The 22,714-nt window shown below is 41.0% G+C and overlaps 1 protein-coding gene across 1 annotated transcript in view; it reads right to left on the bottom strand.

Annotated features, from left to right (window-relative positions):
- PDE8B (phosphodiesterase 8B) overlaps positions 1 to 22,714 on the bottom strand; it is a 163,576-nt gene that overhangs the window by 64,662 nt on the left and 76,200 nt on the right. The window contains exons 2-5 of the mRNA XM_030566063.1: positions 19,557 to 19,616; positions 6,008 to 6,198; positions 3,035 to 3,094; positions 1,236 to 1,293 (exon numbers count right to left, since the gene is read on the bottom strand). Coding sequence (XP_030421923.1) covers positions 1,236 to 1,293; positions 3,035 to 3,094; positions 6,008 to 6,198; positions 19,557 to 19,616 — 369 coding nt within the window. The remainder of the gene's footprint in view (positions 1 to 1,235; positions 1,294 to 3,034; positions 3,095 to 6,007; positions 6,199 to 19,556; positions 19,617 to 22,714) is intronic.

The following is a 22,714-nucleotide window of genomic DNA, read 5'->3' as shown; positions in this document are numbered from 1 at the left end:
GTATAAGGCCAGCACAGGCAGGGAATGATGACTGAGAGCTATGTATCAGAGACACACAGAGTGCCTCCTGCAGCTACTTCTGGGGTGGTTATGCACCACCCTTGCTCAGGACTGCACATGAAGTTACAATCCAGCCTACAGAGCATATAAGCCTGAAATCTTTGGACAAAATACTAGGCATTAGGAGAAAAGGAAAACTTGAAACAAAAAATTTTAATAGTAAAGAATGTGACAAAATTAAACAACTTTTTTTTTTTTTACACAATACACTAAACTAAAGAAAATTAAATCTGCCAATGTATGGGCTGACCTCTATCTGTCTTAGATACTTATATGCCCCCACTCCTCCCATTACCAGAGCATGTGAGCACCTCAGTGTTTAATGCATTTAGCCTCACAACACTCCTGTGAGATAGGGAAGTACTATATTCCCATTTTACGGATGGGGACAGAGGTACAAAAAGACTTAGAGCCTTGCCCAAGTCACACAACAAGTCTGTGGTAGAGCAGGGAATTGAACCTGCATCTTCAGAATCATAGACTAGCACCCTAGCTATTGGATTATCATCTCTCTTTTTACAAGGCTACTTTCTCAGTTCTCAGCTACACAGGTGCCATGGAGAGCAAGAAGACACAGACACCTTTTTCATCCTCCCTTTGTGCAAGCAGCATGGCAGAATCTAATACCCAGAGCACCAGGAGAGCTTTCAGGCCAATGTGTCAATATCACAAAACCAGCCTGATTCAATCGCTACTGAAAATAATGGAAAGATGCCTTTTGATTTTAGTTGGAGTTGGATTAGGCCCCATTTGCCCCAGGTAGGTATGGGCTGCCAGCTAGAGGGATGAACAGCTCTCCTGATTGCTAGAGTGCATGCTGTGACATGTAACACATACAAACCCCAGGAGCAACAAAGGACACCCATCTGCACAATATTTATCCTGCCACCTGTCATGGGGAATTGTGCCCAGGCCAACGGGAATTTATATGCCAACATTACTGCTCCTTGTGGAAGCACTGGGCAGGTCTATATGTTTTTCTTATGGTGTATACTTAGCCAATTCCAGTTAAACACAAACAGTGTTTGATGAAATTATTTTCTCATCGCTACAGTGTAGTTAACATGATACAAGCAAACTTGTGCTTTACATGAATAAATTCATAAACTCATTTTTAGTTATAAAAAATTGAAGTGTTTGTAGAAATTACCCTGATTCTTTAGTAAATTACATACCCTATCAAAGCCCGCATGGAGAAGGGGAAGAACAGAGGTCTCTTCTTGGTCAGCAGATCTACAGAAAAGCAAAACATATCATCCAAAATGATAACTTGACAGTTATCTAAAGAGATTGTAGGAAGACTAACGTGGCACAAAATATAATCACAGTATATATCATGTAATCTTTTTGCAGATGTCGCTCTTCCCGATGTGTATGTTTAGATACCTAGAGCAATATACTAACTGTAGGATATCATGACAGATATTGGAGGAAGTTACTATATTTTTTTCATCACTATTGCAGCAAGCCTGCTAAATGTTCAAGAGAAGTGCTGTCTCTTTTCCGATAGACAGAAGGGTTTTTACAAAGAAAGCTAATATAAAGAGGATAGGAGGATACACAGAGGAAACAAAAACTAAAGTTAGTTATTCAATAAAGAATGAAAATGAACAATACATCTTTTATATTTTATTTTGTTATGATTACCTGGTCACACAACTAGAAAACAAACAAAACTAGGTGGCAAAAATGACCTCGCTATTTCCTTTAGTTATACAGTATGCAGAGCCATGATTAGATTTGACAAGACTGCCTTGGAATAATAATAATGTGATATAATTTGTATGCATCACTAGAACTTTTCATTGAGCTCTTAGAGATTTCATGGGCTCTTCATTATTGTTCTGTTCCTTATCTTTGTTAGTACTCCTCTCTCTCTTTTTCCCTTCAAGCTGATAACTAATATTAGTTGTGTTCCTCAGAGCAAGTCAAATCCTAAATTCAGTTCTTTGGACAGAATTCTGTGAGGTGCTGTATGCCCTTAATTCCCCATGAGGGTTCTGATTTCTGTGACAGCTGAGCTTGTTTGGCACCTTACAGGAATTAATAAAATGCCTTACAGCAGGGGTTCTCGATCTTTTTCTTTCTGAGGCCCCCCCAACATGCTATAAAAATTCCACTGCACACCTGTGCCACAACAACTGTTTTCTGCATATAAAAACCACAGCCTCCATTAGGGGGTAGCAAGGAGGGAAATTGCCTGGGCCCACATACCACAGCGGGCACCACAAAACTAAGTTGTTCAGGCTTCAGCTTCAGCCCTTTGTGGTGGGGCTCGGGGTCCCCAGCTGCTGTTTCATCCGGCAGGGTTTGGCTTTCTGCCCTGGGCCCTAGAAAGTCCGATGCCAGCCATGCTTAGCAGACCCCCTGAAACCTGCTTGCAGCTCCCTGGTTGAGAACCATTCACAGGAAGAAGCCCTCAGTCCTTACTAAAGCGACATTCTCAATTGAAGTCAATGGGAATTTTGTCCGAGTAAACGGTGTAAAAAACAGAGCAAAGAGTAAAAGCAGAGTTGAAACTTCAGGAAATTCCAGTGAATGTGGGACCTGCCTTCCATCAAGCTACTGTTAAGTTTTCTTATATTTATATTTTTTAATCTCTCCCTGCTCCACCCTACCCCGCATAACCCCAAGATGTTATTGGCTACAACATTCTAAAACTTCCATCATAGCTTTCTATATTTTTCTGATATTTAGGCCATTATGTTATGACCCTCTTCAGTGAGAGAATGCAATAAGTTATAGTTTTGTCTGCAATTAGATAGAATAAATAAACCTACCACAAGAAGACATCACTGATCTTTTCCTCTTCATGTAAAAACAAATATTTCTAGTGATAATATAGTCCACACAAGCTACAAATAGTAGCTTGTGGCGACTGCCCGTCATCAGGCAAACATTATTACTGGTTGTATACAATAAACATTTTCTTCAACAGAACAAAACTTTCACAAAAATATAAAGAAATACCTACATTTGGGGAACAACAGCAAGTATCACAGTGTGTTCTGATGGCTTTGTAGCACGAATTGACCTGAAAGGAGACAAATCCTGTGTCACACTATATCAACACCATGCTTCATTGACAACTTTGAATTTCTTCACCTTATATATAACAGAAAATGAAAAAAGCCTCAGAGAAGATTCTATAAGGTCAAGTCTGGAAAATGGTAGAGGACACCCAAAAACATTTTTTGCACTTTATCCACTTGATTTTTGGGTGTTTAAGGATACTAAGTTCACATTCCCTCAATTCTGGGCCAAAGGCCCCAAAGCGTGGGAGAGCAGGAAGCTGCATCTGTCCAAATCAAGGGAACCTGGAGAAGCCCCTTCTCACCAATTTAATTTGGTTTGGATTCCATGGATGTGTGGATTATATGGTAGGCTTGAGGGGGAGCAGTCTGTCTATATGAGAAGGGTAGGCAAACTATGACCCAGGGGCCACAGCTGGTCGCCCAGATGTTTTAATCTGGGTCTCGAGCTCCCACCAGGGAGCGGGGTCTGGGGCTTGCCCCACTCCAGTGCTCCAGTTGGGGAGCGGGGTCTGGGGCTTGTCAGAGGACTCCACACACTTCCGTCACCCCAAGCGCCATCCCTGCAGCTCCCATTGGCTGCACAGGCAGCTCATAGAGCCACCTGGCCGTGCCTCCACGTAGGAGCCAGAGGGGAGACATGCCGCTGCTTCAGGTTGCTGCTTGAGGTAAGTGCTGCCCAGAGCCTGCACCCTTGACCCCCTCCCACGGCCCAGCCCTGATCCCCCTTCCTCCCTCTGAACCCCTCAATCCCAGCCTGGAGCACCGTCCTGCACTCCCCTCTTCCCCAGCCCCACCCCTAAGCCATACTCCTAGCTGGAGCCCTCCTCCTCCCCTCGAACCTTCACACCCAATTTTGAGAGCATTCATGTCCCGACATACAATTTCCATACCCACATGTGGCCCTCGGGCCAAAAAGTTTGCCCACCCTTGCTATATGGCATACTCCCCACTTCCATTAGTTGGCTGCCAAAAAAAAGATCTTGGTGGAAGATTAGAAAATGAAGCATTAACTCACATCTCCATCTCCATCTCCTACTGCTATTGGTGGTATAGGGCAGAGGTGTGAAAGGTATGGTCAATGGCAGCACAGCTCCTACAAGGAGCTGTTCTGCATGGTGGGAGGAAAGTACAGAGCACTAAGAGAGGCCAGCCCTCAACTGCCACGGCCCTGGATCCCTGCAGACAGAACATGCTTTTCCCCTCACAGATTAAGGATTCATTAGATATCTAGTGCCTGCCCCTTCTGCAAATCCTCAAACCCATCTATCATGTTGGATTTGTTCCCAGAAGAAGATGTGGACATCAATTTATCAGGGACTCATTGAAAAATTGGATGTTGTTCAGAGAAGAGCACAAAAATAAAAGCAACAACAAGACAACTAAATTGTGAGGAAAGCTAAAACTATACACATAGCTTGGTTAAGCAACAATTAGAAGGGTGGACAATCACAGTTTACAAATACCTGAAGGTTAAACACCAGAGAGAGAGAAATTATTTAACATGGCATAAGAAGGTACAATTAGGAATGATGGTAAAAAAGGAATAGTAGAAACTAGGAGTAAAGGTAAAAAGAGGGGAAAAAAGTGTAGGCTGAATATTAGGAAAATTGTGGTGTTAGACTGTGAAATAGTTTCACAAGGAAAGTGGTGGAAGCCCCATTGCTTAGGACTTCAGAAAGTTGACTGAACACTAGAAAAGGTATTGAAGGGAACAAGCCTGTTTTTATAGGGATAGGTACAAGATAATCTGTTAGACCAGCTCTACTTTCCATAAACTGTACCATATGTGAACCATTACAAAAAATAGGTCTTTTACTACAGGTCTAACAACCATTAGGTGCATCTTGTTGAGACACTGGAATTATATGATTGATTGTCAAACATGGAATGGCTTTCCCTCCATATGTGAGTAATAAAGGGTCCTCTTTTTATTTATTTTTTTAAAAAACACATTAACATTAGACCAGATTCAGAAACCTTTACTTCATGGGCAGTGGGTATAACAGACAGCCAGGTTTGGCCTCACCCATGCTCTGCCCCCAGACTCCATCCTGCTTCACACAGTGCAGCTTTCCCAGTGCAGTGGTCCCGGCGCTCCAGGGGCTGAGGGCACTAGTCTGGGGTACGGCCAGTGACTGCAGTAGAAGGCACTGGGCTCTGGTGGGGGGGGCATGGAAGGGGCAGGGCTAGAGGCTAGCCTTATACCACCCATGCCTTACTTCCACCAGGTAATCTTACTCTGTGAGTAGTTCCACTGAAATAAATAAAACTGTCTGAATGGTAAAATACTATTCAGGATAAGCATGCCAAAATGTGCCCATTATGGTCTGATGAAAAAGCGCAGAGCATGTCATGCTGTGTAAAATAAATGAAACAGTTGCAAAGATACCTTCCCCAGATTCCTAATGAGAAATGGTTGTAAACTTAGAAGCAGCTGTTTTGACACAGAGTACCACACACATGCAAAGGATGTCATGTTAGTGAAGTTCATGTCATCAGTGAAGTGGCAGACCCAGGGGGCAAATGACAGTGTTCCATTAGTCCCTGCTGCTCCAACTGTTGATGCAGGATTAATTGCTCAGAGGAGTAAGTCTAAAAGTGATGACGACATACTGTGGAAGGATTTTATGGTAGCTCTGGTTCAAGATCCTATGGAAGCTGTCAACCAAAAATGATGGCATTATTGGTCATGCCTCAGCCCTATTGACAATAGGTGTCTTCATATACTAAATGTAATTATTTCTATTGCAGTTTTTATTTTTTCTTTTGTGATGAAGCACTGCAATCCCTGTCCTCAGTCTCCAAACTTGTTTTCTGTATGTCATTGTGTCTTGATTTTGTTATGCCCATTCGATGTGGTATTCTGCAATGTATTGTGACATTCAGTAGAAGCACAACGTCCATTAAGTTACCTGCAGATTGCTTCTGCATCAAAGTATCTGGCGTGCCTGTGATCTATGACAATTATTTCATGGTGCTTATCAAGAAAACATTCAAGCGCTGACTCTGGTGTTCTGGCAAAATTGCACCTGTATCCAGCTCTATCACAAGCCCACCAGAACCCATCACTTTGGTTGTCTTCTTTAGCAAAGATCAGCAAAACCTGCAAAACAGGGAAGACATCAGCCCATATTAAATATACAACATAATTCTCTTCATTGTACAAACTACTAGAACTAAAAAAATTAGACTTCCTGCTTTCAAAAACAGCATCAGACTCTATAATTTAAAAGAGATCCATTTAATTACTACATTAGCCTTATTATTAAATACAATTTTAATAATGTATATTAAGCACCTTATTTTCATACAGCTTCCACCCAGACACTTTTTGTGTGAATGCAGATGTGTCCACAATTAGTTTTGGATAAAAATCCTACCACTAAAATATTTTAGTATTTGATCTGTAGTAGGATTTGCACCTGCCATTAACCAGGAGCAAAAAGTTGCACCAGGAAGACAGGACCTCAGCTCTGAAAAAAAATCTTGATGTAACACTTATCGCTTTAAGCCATCAGATAGCTATTGCCAGTGAATCCCAGTGCTGCAAGTAGGATCAAAAGTAGGCAAAAACCCAACACTGTGTGAAGCAGAGATTTTGCTGGATCTTAGAATAAAATAATATTAAACTTATTCCTGTATGTGCACCGGGGTTTACTTACCACAAGACAGTGAACTGACTAGCTCCTTCAAAAATATTTTATATGCACTCTAATTTCCAAATGCTCGTCAATCAGAGGTTTGTGAAAGGCACAGGCTTCCAGGGGTGCATTCTACATAGGTTCAATTCAAAGTTCAGGAAGGAAAAACAAGTCAAAGTGTTTTGAAAAATAACGTGCACTTAGAATGCAGGTCACTAGGTATCACATGGCAAAAAAATAAAGATTCAGTGAAATCCACCATGAAAAGTAGATGAGCATCAGCAGCAAAAGCAGGAATGAATTTAACAGCACCCACATGGAGCTTCCGTGATTGAAGGTGAATATTGCTCCAATCCATAAGCATCAATAGCCAATAAGCAGGTGTTCCAACAACTGGTGTTATCTTGAAGTTGCTACAAGAAAGAATTGGTGTTGTATACAACATAGCAGGCCTGATTCTCCACTCTGTCACACCAGTTTTACAGTGGTGCAACATCACTCTCTCAATGGGATTGAGAATCAAATATTCAGGGTGACATCCTGGCCTCACTGAAATCAATAGGAGTTTTGCCACTGGTGCATTCAATTACACGAGACAAACCCAGAATAACAGATTAGAAATAGATTCTTATTGTCCAGCATGATTTCATTTTTGCTACGTAAGAACAGAAAAATGAGAGAAAATTAATTTCCCATGATTGGCAACAAAGTTCTGCTACAGGCAGAAAATTGTTCATTCTTCATATGTATGAGAGCAGATTCTCTGTTCCGCTCTCACAACACAACGAGGATAGACATAAATCCAACAAGATTACCCATCACATAAGAAGGTGCCCCAGTCAACAAAGAGTTGCCAGAATAGCAGACCTTGATTCAGGCAAAGCAAGGATTTGGCTGGACTGTGCAGCATTTCAGCTACTCCTGGCTGTTGCAGATTAGCATGAGTTAGAGCAGCCTCAAGACTACTCTAATTTATGCTGGCGGCTGAACTGACTCCTGGTCATCCAGAGAATACAAGAAGACACAAAAAGGTATCTGAAAGTCAGCTTTGGCGCACATCCTCTTCCATTCCTTTGCTGAACACCGCTCAGCTAAAACAGAGAATCTGGCTCAGAATTCATGGAAAACAGGTCACCAGGAAGAGGTACGCTAAGTTATACATATTGACCATAATGAACATTGTCACCTATTATAATCACAAGGTACAATTCATAAGATCAAGAAGGTGGTTATGCATTTACAACTACATTAGATATTATAATTATTAATCAGTTCAGATTACTTTTGTCAACTATTAATCATGCAATCATACTCGCAGGTACATTACACTACCTATAGCTAAGTCACAGAAATACAGAGGGCAAAATCCTGTACCCTTCTCTTCCCTAGCTGCTATGACAGAGCAAAGTAAAAAATGCAATAAAATGTAGTGAACCCATGGCCTGGGGAGACCAGGAAACAATGAGGCTGTCATAAACAGATAAGAAAAGTTAATAGCACAGAAGTACTTTATACCTCTTTGACTATAAAGGGTTAACAAGTTCAGTAAGCCTGGCTGTCACCTGACCAGAGGACCAATCAGAGGACAGGATACTTTCAAATCTTGAGGGAGGGAAGTTTTTGTGCTGTGCTTTTAGTTTTGGTTGTTCGCTCTGGGGGCTCAGAGGGATCAGATGTGCAACCAGGTTTCTCTCCAATCTCCCTGATACAGTTTCTTATAGATCCAGAATAGTGAGTACGAGGTAGATAAAGCGAGTTAGGCTTATGTTTGTTTTCTTTATTTGCAAATGTGTATTTGGTTGGAAGGAGTTCAGATGTGCATTTGGCTGAAAGGAGTTCAAATTGGTATTTTGCTGAAAAGATTTTAATTTGTACCTGTATACTTAGGCTGGGAGAGTATTCCCAGTGTCTATAGCTGAAAGACCCTGTACCTATTCCATTTTTTTTAAATTTACAAAGATAATTTTTACTGTTTTTTCTTTCTTTAATTAAAAGCTTTTCTTGTTTAAGAACCTAATTGTCTTTTTTTATTCTGGTGAGACCCCAGGGACTGGGTCTGGATTCACCAGGGAATTGGTAGGGAGAAAGGAAGGAAGAGGGAGAGAGAGGCTGATTTCTCTCTGTGCCAGGATTACTTTCTCTCAGGAAGAGTCTGGGAGGGGGAAAGAGAAGGAGGGAGGAAGGTGAATTGTCCTCTCTGTTTTGTGATTCAAGGAGTTTGAATCACACAGCGATCTTCCAGGGTAACCCAGGGAGGGGAAGCCTGGGAGAGGCAACGGTGAGGGAAAAGGTTTACTTTCCTTGTGTTAAGATCCAGAGGGTCTGGGTCTTGGGGGTCCCCGGGCAAGGTTTTGTGGGGACCAGAGTGTACCAGGTACTGGAATTCCTGGTTGGTGGCAGCGCTACAGGTGCTAAGCTGGTAATTGAGCTTAGAGGAATTCATGCTGGTACCCCATCTTTTGGACGCTAAGGTTCATAGTGGGAGAATTGTACCATGACAGAGGCCATGCAAGATGACTCCTTAGAATGCTGCATACCTTGCAGCAAAGCTCCATGACAGCCCAGCTTGGCTGAAGCACAGATGGTAACGGGGATATGGTTGAAGCAGGTTGTGTGCTTTGTCAGTGGACCAACCAGTTCAGATCCACCAGCCCATGCATGTGAATGGGAGATCATGGTTCACTGCCATTACTCCTGCCCACTGAGGCTGAACTCAATTTAGACTGCACTTCAAATGCACACTATATGATTAATACAGCTGTGAAGCAGCCAAAAAATACAGCTAAAATAAAAGCTCTGATCTGACATAGTATAGATCAGGGGTAGGTAACCTGCGGCATGCGAGCTGATTTTCAGTGGCACTCACCCTGCCCGAGTCCTAGCCACCGGTACGGGGAGATCTCAATTTAATTTTAAATGAAGCTTCTTAAAACATTTTAAAAACCTTTTTTACTTTACATACAACAATAACTTAGTTATGTATTATAGACTTATAGAAAGAGACCTTCTAAAAACATTAAAATGTATCACTGGCACGCGAAATCTTAAATTAGAGCGAATAAATGAAGACTCGGCACAGCACTTCTGAAAGGTTGCTGACTCCTGATATAGATTCACATTAGGAAACTCTAGTTAATATGAATGCAATAGGGGGCATTTGGTCATAAAAGTATTTTAGCTAGTGCACTGTCATCTCTTTATTTTGCTAAACCACGTCACTGAATAATTTAAACTGAGAAGTGCTAAAAGCTTATTGATACAGTTCCAATATTTCCTAGTTTTCACCCACCCACCCTTTTCCCAGGAGATTTAATAATTTTTCAAAATGTGAATGGAAATATATGCAAATTATTTGTTCTGTTTGTCATAAAATGGAAAATGTTAAATCATAAAAATCCATTTTTTAAATTTGTTAAGTGCTGACAATGCTTGTCTGTTACTAACAATAAAACTTTCCATCAGTTAAGAATTTTGCTTTCAGTTTCTCAACAGCCACTTAGTGGAAGAAAGGATAAAAGAAATCATAAAATGAGGTCTGCTTAATCTTACAGTCTCATGCAGGTTACTTCAACAACCACCACAACCACACCCTTCAATCTCACATTATAGAAGCTATATAGACTTATATCAGAGGGGTAGCCGTGTTTGCTGCTTTTACAGATCCAGACTAAGAAACCTGTGGCATCTTATAGACTAACAGACGTTTTGGAGCATGAGCTTTCATGGGTGAATACCCACTTCGTCAGATGTATGTCAAGACATACATCTGACGAAGTGGGTATTCACCCATGAAAGCTCATGCTCCAAAACGTCTGTTAGTCTATAAGATGCCACAGGATTCTTTGCTGCTTTTATATTTATAGTGATTCAGCAACCTGTAATTAACACTGCCCCTTACTTCCCCCAGATTTTGGGCCTATTTTTTTTTAATTCTCTATATGTAAATCCTTTTGCCTGAAATTGTAAACAAGTAAGCTGTTAACATTTTTTTCCTACTCACTATAGTTCAAATCCCGAAAAAGCAAGCAAGAGCCTGGGTACAAGGGATGTTCTTGTGCAAAAGTTTTAAGCAATACACTGAGCAAGAAATGGAATCTTACCCCCAACAGGGGGAAGGCCTAGGCCATGCATGCACACAAGAGTCAGCTACTGCTAAGCATGGCAACAGAAGGGGAGAGACTACTTGAAAACTCTTAAAAATTCACTGCTGCCAAAATGTCTAAAAGACATTTGACAACAGCTAACTGGGCTAATTGAAAATTTTCTGCTGAAACTGTTTTTCCAACAGAAAATTGGATTTTTGACTGAACTCAATTTTTTGTCAGAAGTGTTTGCTTTTAATGGGAAATTGAAATATTTAAGCAAAAATTTAAAATGGCTTCACTGTTCCTTATGAATGTTACAGTTTAGGTGCCTTAAGCCTCCATTCGCTTCTCTGGGCTGGACTATCCTTCCCATGATGCACTATAGCCAGGGACTCCTAGGTGCAATTCTTCCCCTCCCCAAGAGTGGAAGACATGGCATATCATAGGAGATGCAGCAAGAGCCCAGTCCATAGAAGAGAATGGGAGCATAAAGCAAACTACAGTTCCAATGAGGCACAGCAGCACTATTTTGAACTCAAATGTTTCAGGTTTATAATATTCCAACAAAAACTCAAAATTTAATTCACAAAAGTCTGAGGGAAATATTTTAGTTGTCAAAACTTTCCATGGAAAAAAATAACTATTTTCCAACCAACTCTAATGGTTCAAGAGCTGGTTTGGTGAGACTGCTGCTTATTTTACACTTCCAGTCTCCTCACTGTGACCTTGTGCTCCCCCTGCCAGCTGTCTCATCTGATACCTAAACTAAGATCTTTGGGACAGGGAGAATCCTTTCGTTATAGGTCCGTGTACAGCACCTAGCACAATGGGACCCCCCAATCCCTTTACTGGGTCCCATACACACTACTGTTACGTTAAGAAAGAACTAACTGTGGCTTGCTACTTGACTCCTACTCCAATTTGGGGCCAAATGAACACGTGAAAGGAAAGACTGGCCTGCTGCACTCACCAGTGTGGCTGAAACATTTCCAGTGCTCTTGACCAACGTGCTGCAATAACCGAGCTTATGATTTGTCCCCATGGGAATACTGTACAGGAGTGTGGGGAACAGAACATGCTCCTGCATTGCACCAGAGGCCTGTGCAAATTCTTTACCTTTAAAGGCACAGTGAGGAGCAGTAAGAGTAGGACTGCTGTAATGGCTTCAGGGGTATATATTAAATAATGCATTAACCAGAATATGTTATGCCATGTTTAGTCTGTAGGATGTCAAGGTCAGCAAAAACAGTATTTAACAATGCTCCCTTTCTTTTTTAAAAAGGTTTTCACTTTGCAATAAACAGTCAAAACAAATTCATTATTACCACCACCCAGGCAACCACCTGGACCTGAGCACGTTTTCTAGCCCCATCAAATTCTCTGACCACATCATCCTTAAGTTTTGTCCCTTTTCTTCCTCCTTCAATACTTCTGATAGTTCCTCCGTTCTCCCAACCCCTCTAGTTTCACCTGTCTTCTAGAACTGGTCACCCTCTAGAGTAGGGGTCGGCAACCTTTCAGAAGTGGTGTGCCGAGACTTCATTTATTCATTTTAATTTAAGGTTTTGCGTGCCAGAAATACATTTTAATGTTTTTAGAAGTTCTCTCTCTAAGTCTATATAATATATCACTAAACTAGTGTTGTATTGTAAAAGAAACAAGGTTTTCAAAATGTTTAAGAAGCTTCATTTAAAATGAAATTAAAATGTTGATCTTACATCGCCGGCCCGCTCAGCCGCTGCTGGTCTGGGGTTCTGTTCACCTAGGTCGGCAGTGGGCTGAGTGGGGCCTGCGGCCAGGACCCCGGCTGGCAAGGGTCCAGCAGCCAGAACCCCAGACAGTGATTCTGTGTTACAGATGCTTGTCCACTAGGAACTGGAGGGAGACCATAAACTCCTGTTACAAAAGCTATGAAAATAATCACCAGATGACAACTTTGACTCACTACTAAATTGGGCTGGATTTCACCTTGTGTCTAAGAAGTGAAAGGTTCCATAATTTTATTACCAAGCCTTTTAGGTCCTCCAGTCCCCAACTTAAATATTTTTAATAAAGGAGACACTGTCTAAGATGTAACTTTATAAGTTATTAGTACCAGGGACAAACACAATGAATACAAATATGCCTTTATTCATTGGCTGTACACTTAAAGGAGAAGTAAACAGAGTTAAGCCTGATTCTTTCATCGGGAAGAATAATAATATGCAGCAAGCAATTAGATAATGTAAGACAAAAGAAATAAAATTTGGGCCCCAGGCTGCAATTCTTACTCATCTGAGTTATCCTAAGTCATATAAGTATATTTACCAATTTCAACAGGGTAAATAGCCTGTTAGGACTACGCACGTGAAAAGAGTTGTAGGTTTGGGGCCCTTGTTAGATAGTAATATAAAAACTAAATTGATAGCCTAGGAAATGTATATATTTGCGATATGACACACCCATGGGTCAATATAGGTGGAACTTAATGAATATGTCTTACATTAAATAATTAATTTATAGGAAAGGAAAGAATTTTTCAGTGTTACCTTATACTGCTTATTATCAGTTTAAAGATTATATAGCCAGTAACATAGGTCATCTAGCCACTCTCCTCTATAATTTGCACATATTTACCATAGCAATCAGTCACTAACTATGCCATACTGTGCTGCAGATGAAAAAAGTTACTTTAAAGTAAATATACTGAAAAAGAAAGGACCCAAGGATTCTAAAGCTTAACAAAAATTGTTCAAACTATGCAGTGACATGAAAATCAGATATAGAGCAAAGTACTACTTGTTTCACCCACACGAGTCATCCCATTGACTTCACTGGGACAACTCGTCTGAGTAAGGTAAGCCAGATTTGGCCCAAAATGTCTATGAGAAAAACCAACAGTCTTATCTGTGTAGCCATGGTGTCACCATGTGAAATTCAACACACACAGCCTAATGGCTCGCCAAGGTGACCCTACTTTTGTCTTATCTCGAGCTGTCTAGATTGCTGAATTCCAAACAATAAGTGAAGTGATTAACGCTATGGCGGAAGCAGTACAATTCAATATTGGATTAATCTGGTAAGAAAGTGACATACTAGTAGTTATATATTTTAATGTTGTAGAACTTTAGATATTTATATTTACTAGAAAGTGCCTCATTCATCACAATTAACTAGAAATAGAGTAAGATGTGCGTGTTCTGCTTTGCAGTACTACTCATTTGTACCTCGGGTTCTCTGAGGTGATTGTCTGCACAGAGCCTTGCCCTTGGGATGTGGCTGCACACTCCATACTTTTGCTGGAACTCGTTAGCAAGTTTTGGCCATTGGAACAACATGCATACTACCTTGTGGCACTGAGTATTCAGGCCTGAGTGTGTGTATTAGCAGCCAACACTCTGCACTGTTCCTCATCTCCTTCCAGCCCCTGACGCGCCAAGGGTTTGGGTGCTAATCTGAGACTTTGCAGACCCTGGTTCTATTCCTTGGTCTGCCACACCCTTTCTTCTACTATTATTAGATGTATCTTGTTCTTAGTTAGATTAGTAGTGTAGTCGGTATGAATTTGCAATGTGTTGTGATTTTGATTTTGTCCCCTCTCTTGGCACCCTCCCCCTCTTTAGAAATGAGGGATTGCAGAGTCCAGGGAGGTGAGCAGCTTGAGATGGTGCTTCTTCCCATGCATAAGGATCGGGACATGAGCAAGGAGAAAAATGCTTCCTAGAAAATTTGAGAGATGGGCAATGAAGCCTGGCATTATTGTTGGGGCAGAAATAGAGGTTATCATCTTGACATTGTACAAGAGTTGACAGATCAAGAGCCTTAAAAAGTGAAGATGAGTAAAGGTTTTGTTTGCTTGTTTTTTTAAAGAAATGCAGACGGGGGAGCCATGGAAGAATTCAAATGAGGAAATCGTTGAAGTGATGAGCCAGGAAAATGGGTTTTGCAGCAATGTTTTGAAAGGACAGACGTTGCATGTGTCAGGGCCAGAGTAGGGGAGATGGCAGTAATGGATACATGAGATGAAGTGGGCCAGGACGAGAGACTAGATAGTACATCATTTTCCTCATTGCATCTGTATTCATAAACTACCATAAGAGTGGCACAAAACCAGTCTCACTCACCATAATATTTGAAGTTTGCTAAAGGTGACAGTTCTGCTGTCACTATAAACTTGTAGTATTTAAAAAGTTGAACTTCATCTCCATCAGGTTGACTTAGACTGGCTTCCTACTGTACGGCATACCTTCTACCATATACCCTCTCTGGAGAGAAACCATCATCATGTTCTGTACTGAGCAGGCAACTGCATATGAAACTCCTAGGCTATTAGTGAAATTGCCACCATATATCATTTAGAATTAAAGTGATTGTTAATGTTTCCCCTGGCCATCTTCTTTAAAAAAATCCAGTTTTTTAATAAAGTTACTCCATCACCCTTAACTCACTTCCTAAATGTTATTTTAACAGTTACCAATGGCCTCAAATGCAGACTGACGTGTTCTTTACTAAAGATTTCCACAGAAAAAGAGATTCTGTCTTATGGGCTGATCCTGCAAGCTACTCACATAAGTAATTGCACAAATGGTCCCACTGAAATCAGTGTACGTATTTGTACAAGTGAGGTTTTATACCAATCGATCCCTTTAATTGAAAGGGACATTCACAGACCAAGGGCCAAATCCAGAGAGGCTCTGCGCACTGACCATCCTGTTGATTCTCCCTACATTTATTGTCCATCCTGTTTTTCCCTTTTCTGCTTCTCTCCCCATTGTAACGTGGATGCAGAGCCAATTGGCCTCCTAAGTCACATGTGGTATGGCTCAAAGTGACAGACATACAGGGCCCAATCCAGGACCTGTGGCATGCAGAACTAAGTTTTTGTTCTGTTTCAGAGATGTCTGCCAGTACAGTTTTTTGGGGGGGTATACAGAACTTGCAAGTCCCTACATAGATAAACTGCTCCACTGGCTTCCAATGGGGATGAGGAGACACTTTTCATGTGCATTACCTCCAGTACTTGGTGTCACTTCTGGGGTCCCAAGAGGCAAGAGTACAGGGTTTTAGGCAGCGATAAAGACTCTGTGAGAGAATACCATAAGGGCGTTTAAAGACCAGGGGTTGATATGCTAGAATCACATGGTAGGCACAGCCTGGATCCCTCACCCATTTGTAGGGTCAGGAACATAAGACCAGGAGTAGACTGTCCAGGCACAGTCCAGCATGCTATGCTACAAACACATGCCGCAACAGACATTTCTTCTCCCCACTGTAAATTCGCCACTGGACTCTTCACCCATCTGTTAAATGGCCTGTGGCAGGGCATAATTACAAATAATGTCACATACCAAGCAAACATACAGGCAATATTCCAGGCAGGTCTGGATGTTCTTAGCATTCCTAGCTCCGTGGGTCAGTTCCCTCCAAATGAAACAAGCAATATTCATCACTTTAGAAAATAAACCTTAAAGAAGTACACCAAGTAAAACAAACCTAACTGTTACAGAAGGCCTGACAAGAACTTGTTTTAGCAAGCTATTTGGATTTATCAGATATGTAGACTAATTTCTGGTAATTTTACATGGGATGAAGTTGCAGCAAATGGGGATTTTAAATTGGATGACAGCAGATTTTATACTGTATAAAAGAACAGGTCACATACATTGTTAAGAGGGAACAAAAGACTAACATGCAGATTTATTAAATTAATGGACTTATTAGCAATATGTTGCCTGATTAGCCAAGCGCAGAGTAACACAGATTTATTCCACAAATGTGTTTAGGTACATTGTCCGATTCTCCCCTCTCCCCAATAAAAAGAATACTGTATAATAATGCCTCTCTTATATGGAAACTAACTTATATAATGTTTTTAACCGTATTCCGGCTTTTATGCAATACTGTAGATTCTTATCTCTTTAAAAGAACGATGGACAAAAGACCATCTACCACCAAATAAGTTGCTTAAAAAACAACAACCCTAAAGCATTTTTTTTTACTCTCCCTTCCTACGTGATGAATGTTAATTTAAAATACATCACAACAGCTAACACTAGCACGACAGTATTTAGAGAAACATGATTTCTGCTAAGGACACTGAAGAGAACTTTCACATAAATGTGGAGAGTAGTTTTACTTGTTAAATATTTTCTTGCCTATCCTAGTGCAAACTATTAAAGTTCGAAGAACATTTTTTTCCTGAAAAGTTCCACACATTTATGTTAAAATTCCATGAAAAACAAAGACACCATTCTACTACTGAAGCTAGTTATACTTCTACAAGCATAAGATAACACGAAAGAACTATTTCATTTGATCAAATCATTATTTAGACCAGTATTTGGCACAGAAAAAAGGTTTCAACATTTTATAAAAGCAGCAAAGAATCCTGTGGCACCTTATAGACTAACAGACGTTTTGGAGCATGAGCTTTCGTGGGTGAATACTCACTTCGTCAGATGCATGTCATGGAGGCCCAGGAGGGGCAGAGACTCCCAAGTACTGGCAGCGAGGAGAGGGGTGAGGTGTCCATGCAGCCAGGGCGCAGTGTGGGGCAGGGGCAGTACGGCACTGGGACAGGAGGGAGGCTCCAGGAGGCAGCCCCAGTGCCATGCTGGGGGAGGCATAGCAGGCACACAGAGCAGGGCATGCAAGATGCACCAACTGGGGCGGCAGCTCTATGCTTGGGGGGAGGAGCTAATCCCACCATGGTGCCTGCAATCCCGGCTGCTGCAGGCCCAGACAGCAGCCAGGCTGCCCAGCCCACTCCCAGCAGGTAACCAGCACCAGGAGGTGGGAGCTGGACCCATTTCTGGATCCTCTTTCACGAGAGATGGGGCGCTCCTCCCCACAAGGGATTCCAGCGGGGTAAGTGTCCCGATTCAGGCCAAGAGTGGAGCGATCTGGGTTCAGTTGGGGAAGATCACAACCTCTTTGTATGGGAGCGATGGATCAGGTGGGGCCAAAAATTAACACACACCCTGGCATTGAGAGAGCAACGCGGATGGAGGTGGTTGGCGGGGCACGGTGCTGCTATCCAGTGTCCACTGACCAATTTGGAAACTAAAGCAACAGCATCCCAGGGACAATTGTATGGGGCATGGGTGTATGTTTGGGCTGGGTGTAGGTTGGGGGTGCATGCACTGTGTGTGGGATGGGGGGATTGCATAGGGGATAGGCAGGGTCAGGTGTATGGGATAGTGGGTGCATTTGTGCTTAATTTGTGCTGGGGGCTTGCTGGGGCTAATTCTTCCATCACAAATTAAGCACTGCATGTATCTTATTTACCAGAACAGACAAAACCTATAGAAATTGTGGTAAGCATGAGCAAGAGCAATTGTATGCAGAGCCATAGTTCAGCCACTATTGCTGGGGCTCATTTGATTTCTCGTACTTGTAACCTGTCAGAGCACAATTCTCTTTGTCCTGTTCTGCCATCCTCCAGCAAAGGGAGTGACTCGATACCTTTAACTCAGTAATGGAGTGTTTTATAGAACTGTATCAGGACTGAAAATTCTAGAACACTTAGAAAAGAGTTTCTGGTTGGTAGAAGCTAGTGACAGGAATGGTTCTATTTTAGTGGCCTCTCTTTGAGTGCTTTGCTTGTCACGGCACATTCACATGCTTTGTGCATTGGTTTCTTCCCGGGCTTGTAGGTAAACCAAAGAAATTGTGTGCTTTAGGGAATGTGCTCTCCGAAGTGGTCAAGGAGTTCGTTACTTTATCTGCATATTAATTCTAGCATTGTAGTTCAGTCCTGAGCACATTACACAGTCACAAAGCTCGACTGCCATTTCAGATAAACTGCTGGTGCCTGCCTGAGCAACTTTCATTAATGAGGAACTTTCTATAGCTATCTAGCCAGATACTGTGAAATGTTGCAGGATTAAACCAGCTGTTCTAGTGGGTAACAGATACTAGTAGTAAGAATGTTGATTTGCTGCTACTGTCCATAAAAGTTATGTATTATTCCTTCCTGGCTGCATACATTAAAAAAGAATGGTTTTATACCTGTTACCAGATGATTAGCATAATGCAACAGCTTTCTTCAAATTTCAGCTACTACATTTAACATATGGGCACAATAAGTTTCATGAAGATCATGAGCAGAACAGTTTTCAGGATTCTATTACATGCTTTTCTCATATAAAAAAAAGTGGCATTATTAGTAACAAAGACACTAGCCAGAAAGAATGGGTTCTCAGCTCTATAAAATGCTGAGAACCACCATGTTAAAAACTTTACAATTCACATAGTAATAGGAATCTTAGTAATCTTCCTAAAGATGGTCCAAAATTGGAAAAGCTCAAGTCCAAACCTTCCCTAAATTTTGTGGGAATTGGCTCCAAGAACAAAAAGGACCCTACTTTCCAGCTCTTGAAAGACTTCAAATGCAGCAGAGTTTATGCTGCCTTTCCACACCAAGCTTCGTCACTCTCGTAAGAGGCCGAGATTCTTTTCTGAAGAATTTCTTGCATAGTTTATAGCTGCACTCCAAATTGAGGAAAAAACAAAGGTATCCAGAGTCCTATAATACTCCTGCTGGATACTGCCTGCACCATGTTTCTATATGTAACTCCGGAGCTGCAACACAGCTTCAGGAAGGAGACGTGTCATTTAGCAATATTGACGTGCATTCTAATACAAGTGGTTGGGTGGGCAATGACTTTTTAATAGTTATACATGGATTGAGCCTTTAATTCCTTTGCACTTTCACACAGAACTTACAGTACCATCAAATTGAAACAAAGTCCTACCTGAACAGGATCTTGTGTCAATCTCATGGGCCCAATTTGTACTTCTGTAGTTGAAGCCTGCTAAATGAGAGAAATGCAAGAGTTATTTTCAGTTTCAGATCACATTAATAGATAGGATTTTGCAAGAAAGATCAAACAGAATAATAAAAATGTGATTCTATAAAACATTCTGAAGGGAAGAAAAGCACACAACTAACAGTCTTTTAAAAAAAACTGTTTTATGGGTTTGTTTAAATAAGTGAATTTCTTTTTAAAACGCTTATTTGAAAGCTATGGGTTTAGGGCTGTTTTATTTTATTTTTTTTAACTATGGCCTACAGAAATTCCAGGAAAATGCTTCACTGCTATGCCTGGCAGAGTACAAAGAGGAAACATCCGCATTAATTCATTATGATAAGTGCCAACACAATAAAACTGACAACATTTATGTCTGGTCAGTTGTTATATTACAAAGAAGTTGGACTGTTGCTTTAGACCAGTTTCTTGTGCAGTTTGATGGAACTTAATATACTTTTTCTTTATACTAATGATTCATTTCCCTTGAGATCTTCTTAAATTCACAGAGTCATAGAATATTGTCACACAGACTAAACAATGCACAGGTCCTCCCACACCAATATCTAACTGCAGTGGAAAGTCAGAATGCCCTCAAGCTACTTCTAATCAATGGGCACTTTATTTAAAAATTGTCACTTCTCAGAGAGCGTAAATCTCCGTTCCTGTTCAGTGACCACCCTGACTGCCTGTTAAAGGTAAGCTAAAGAAATTGCTCCATGAGTCAGATATAAAATGAAATCCTAATTCCAGGCAGGAGTGCTAGGACCTTTATATGTGACCCAGGAACCTGGGAAGCACAGTATTATATTGCTATAGCATTCAGTAAAGGTGTCTTTTTGTTCTTAAATCTGATATCTTGCAAAGAATTATACCTGAACATTAAATGTGTATAATTTTAGTGTACTGTTTTTAGTTCCTTAAAGAATACGATCCCTGTTTAGTATTAACATAGTGTTACCTGCACGTGAGAGACAGTATAATTATGTAGTTATGACTGACATGTTTGGCTTTCATGCATCACTAAGCCTTGATTCTTCTCAGTTCAACACACGTCAAAGGGTGTTCACACCATAGGCACTACTCCAAGACATTAAACTCCAAAGAACTTATCACTATTTCCTAATAAGTAAGCTACAAACCCTGTAACTAAGAGTTCCTTTTCTCACACAAAATATTGAAAGCTACATAAGAACGGCCATACTGGGTCAGACCAAAGGTCCATCCAGCCCACTATCCTGTCTACCAACAGTGGCCAATGCCAGGTGCCCCAGAGGGAGTGAACCCAACAGGCAATGATCAAGTGATCTCTCTCCTGCCATCCGTCTCTACCCTCTGACAAACAGAAGCTAGGGACACCATTCTTTACCCTTCCTGGCTAATAGCCATTTATGGACTTAGCCACCATGAATTTATCCAGTTCTCTTTTAAACGCTGTTATAGTCCCAGCCTTCACAACCTCCTCAGGCAAGGAGTTCCCCAAGTTGACTGTGCGCTGTGTGAAGAACTTCCTTTTATTTATTTTAAACCTGCTGCCCATTAATTTCATTTGGTGGCCTCTAATTCTTGTATTATGGGAACAAGTAAATAATTTTTCCTTATTTACTTTCTCTACATCACTCATGATTTTATATACCTCTATCATATCCCCCCTTAGTCTCCTCTTTTCCAAGCCAAGGGCCTAGCCTCTTTAATCTTTCCTCATATGGGACCCTCTCCAAACCCCTAATCATTTTAGTTGCCCTTTTCTGAACCGTTTCTAGAGCTAGAATCTTTTTTGAGGTGAGGAGACCACATCTGTACACAGTATTCAAGATGTGGGCGTACCATGGATTTATATAAAGGCAATAATATATTCTCAGTCTTATTCTCTATCCCCTTTTTAATGATTCCTAACATCCTGTTTGCTTTTTTGACCGCCTCTGCGCACTCCGTGGACATCTTCAGAGAACTATCTACGATGACTCCAACATCTTTTTCCTGACTCATTGTAGCTAAATTAGCCCCCATCATATTGTATGCATAGTTGGGGTTATTTTTCACAATGTGCATTACTTTACCTTTATCCACATTAAATTTCATTTGCCATTTTGTTGCCCAATCACTTAGTTTTGTGAGATCTTTTTGAAGTTCTTCACGGTCTGCTTTGGTCTTAACTATCTTGAGCAGTTTAGTATCATCTACAAACTTTGCCACCTCACTTTTTACCCCTTTCTCCAGATCACTTATGAATAAGTTGAATAGGATTGGTCCTGTCACTGTTTATTTGTCTGCCCTTCTGATGTGTCCAATTCCTTCTTATGTGAATGTTTCTCGTCTGATCTGGCCCCTAGATTATCCTCCTCCATCCTCTCCTCCTGACTAAAACCTAGAAAATCTCTATCAATAGACTCTCCTCTAAGAGAAGTCTCTGTCTGATCCACGTGCTCCTCTGCAGCAGTCGGCTTTCTCCCATCTCTTACTTTAAAACAGTCACATAAAAAAAGAATCTGGCGTATCAGAAAAGGGCAGACAAATAAACAGGGACAAGTTTTTAAAGTGCTTGTACACAAATGCTAGAAGTCTAAATAATAAGATGGGTGAACTAGTTGGGCCTTGTGATAAAGGAGGATATTGATATAATAGGCATCACAGAAACCTGGTGAACTGAGAGCAATCAATGGGACACAGTCATTCCGGGGTACAAAATATATCGGAAGGACAGAATAGGTCGTGCAGGGGGAGGAGTGGCACTATATGTGAAAGAAAACGTAGATTCAAATGAAGTAAAAATCTTAAGCGAATCCACATGTTCCATAGAATCGCTATGGATAGAAATGTCATGCTCTAATAAAAATATAACAGCATTAGGGATCTATTATCGACCACCTGACCAGGACAGTAAAAGTGATGATGAAAAGTTAAGGGAAATTAGAAATGCTATCAAAATTAAGAACCCAATAATAGTGGGGGATTTCAATTATCCCCATATTGACTGGGAACATTTCACTTCAGGACGAAACGCAGAGATAAAATTTGTCGATACTTTAAATAACTGCTTCATGGAGCAGCTGGCATGGGAACCCACAAGGGGAGAGGCAACTCTAGATTTAATCCTGAGTGGA

The sequence above is a fragment of the Gopherus evgoodei genome, chromosome 6, assembly GCF_007399415.2.
Source record: "Gopherus evgoodei ecotype Sinaloan lineage chromosome 6, rGopEvg1_v1.p, whole genome shotgun sequence".
Lineage (NCBI taxonomy): Eukaryota > Metazoa > Chordata > Testudines > Testudinidae > Gopherus > Gopherus evgoodei.
The sequence above is the reverse complement of the archived record's forward strand: the minus strand, read 5'-3'. Positions and strand labels throughout refer to the sequence as shown.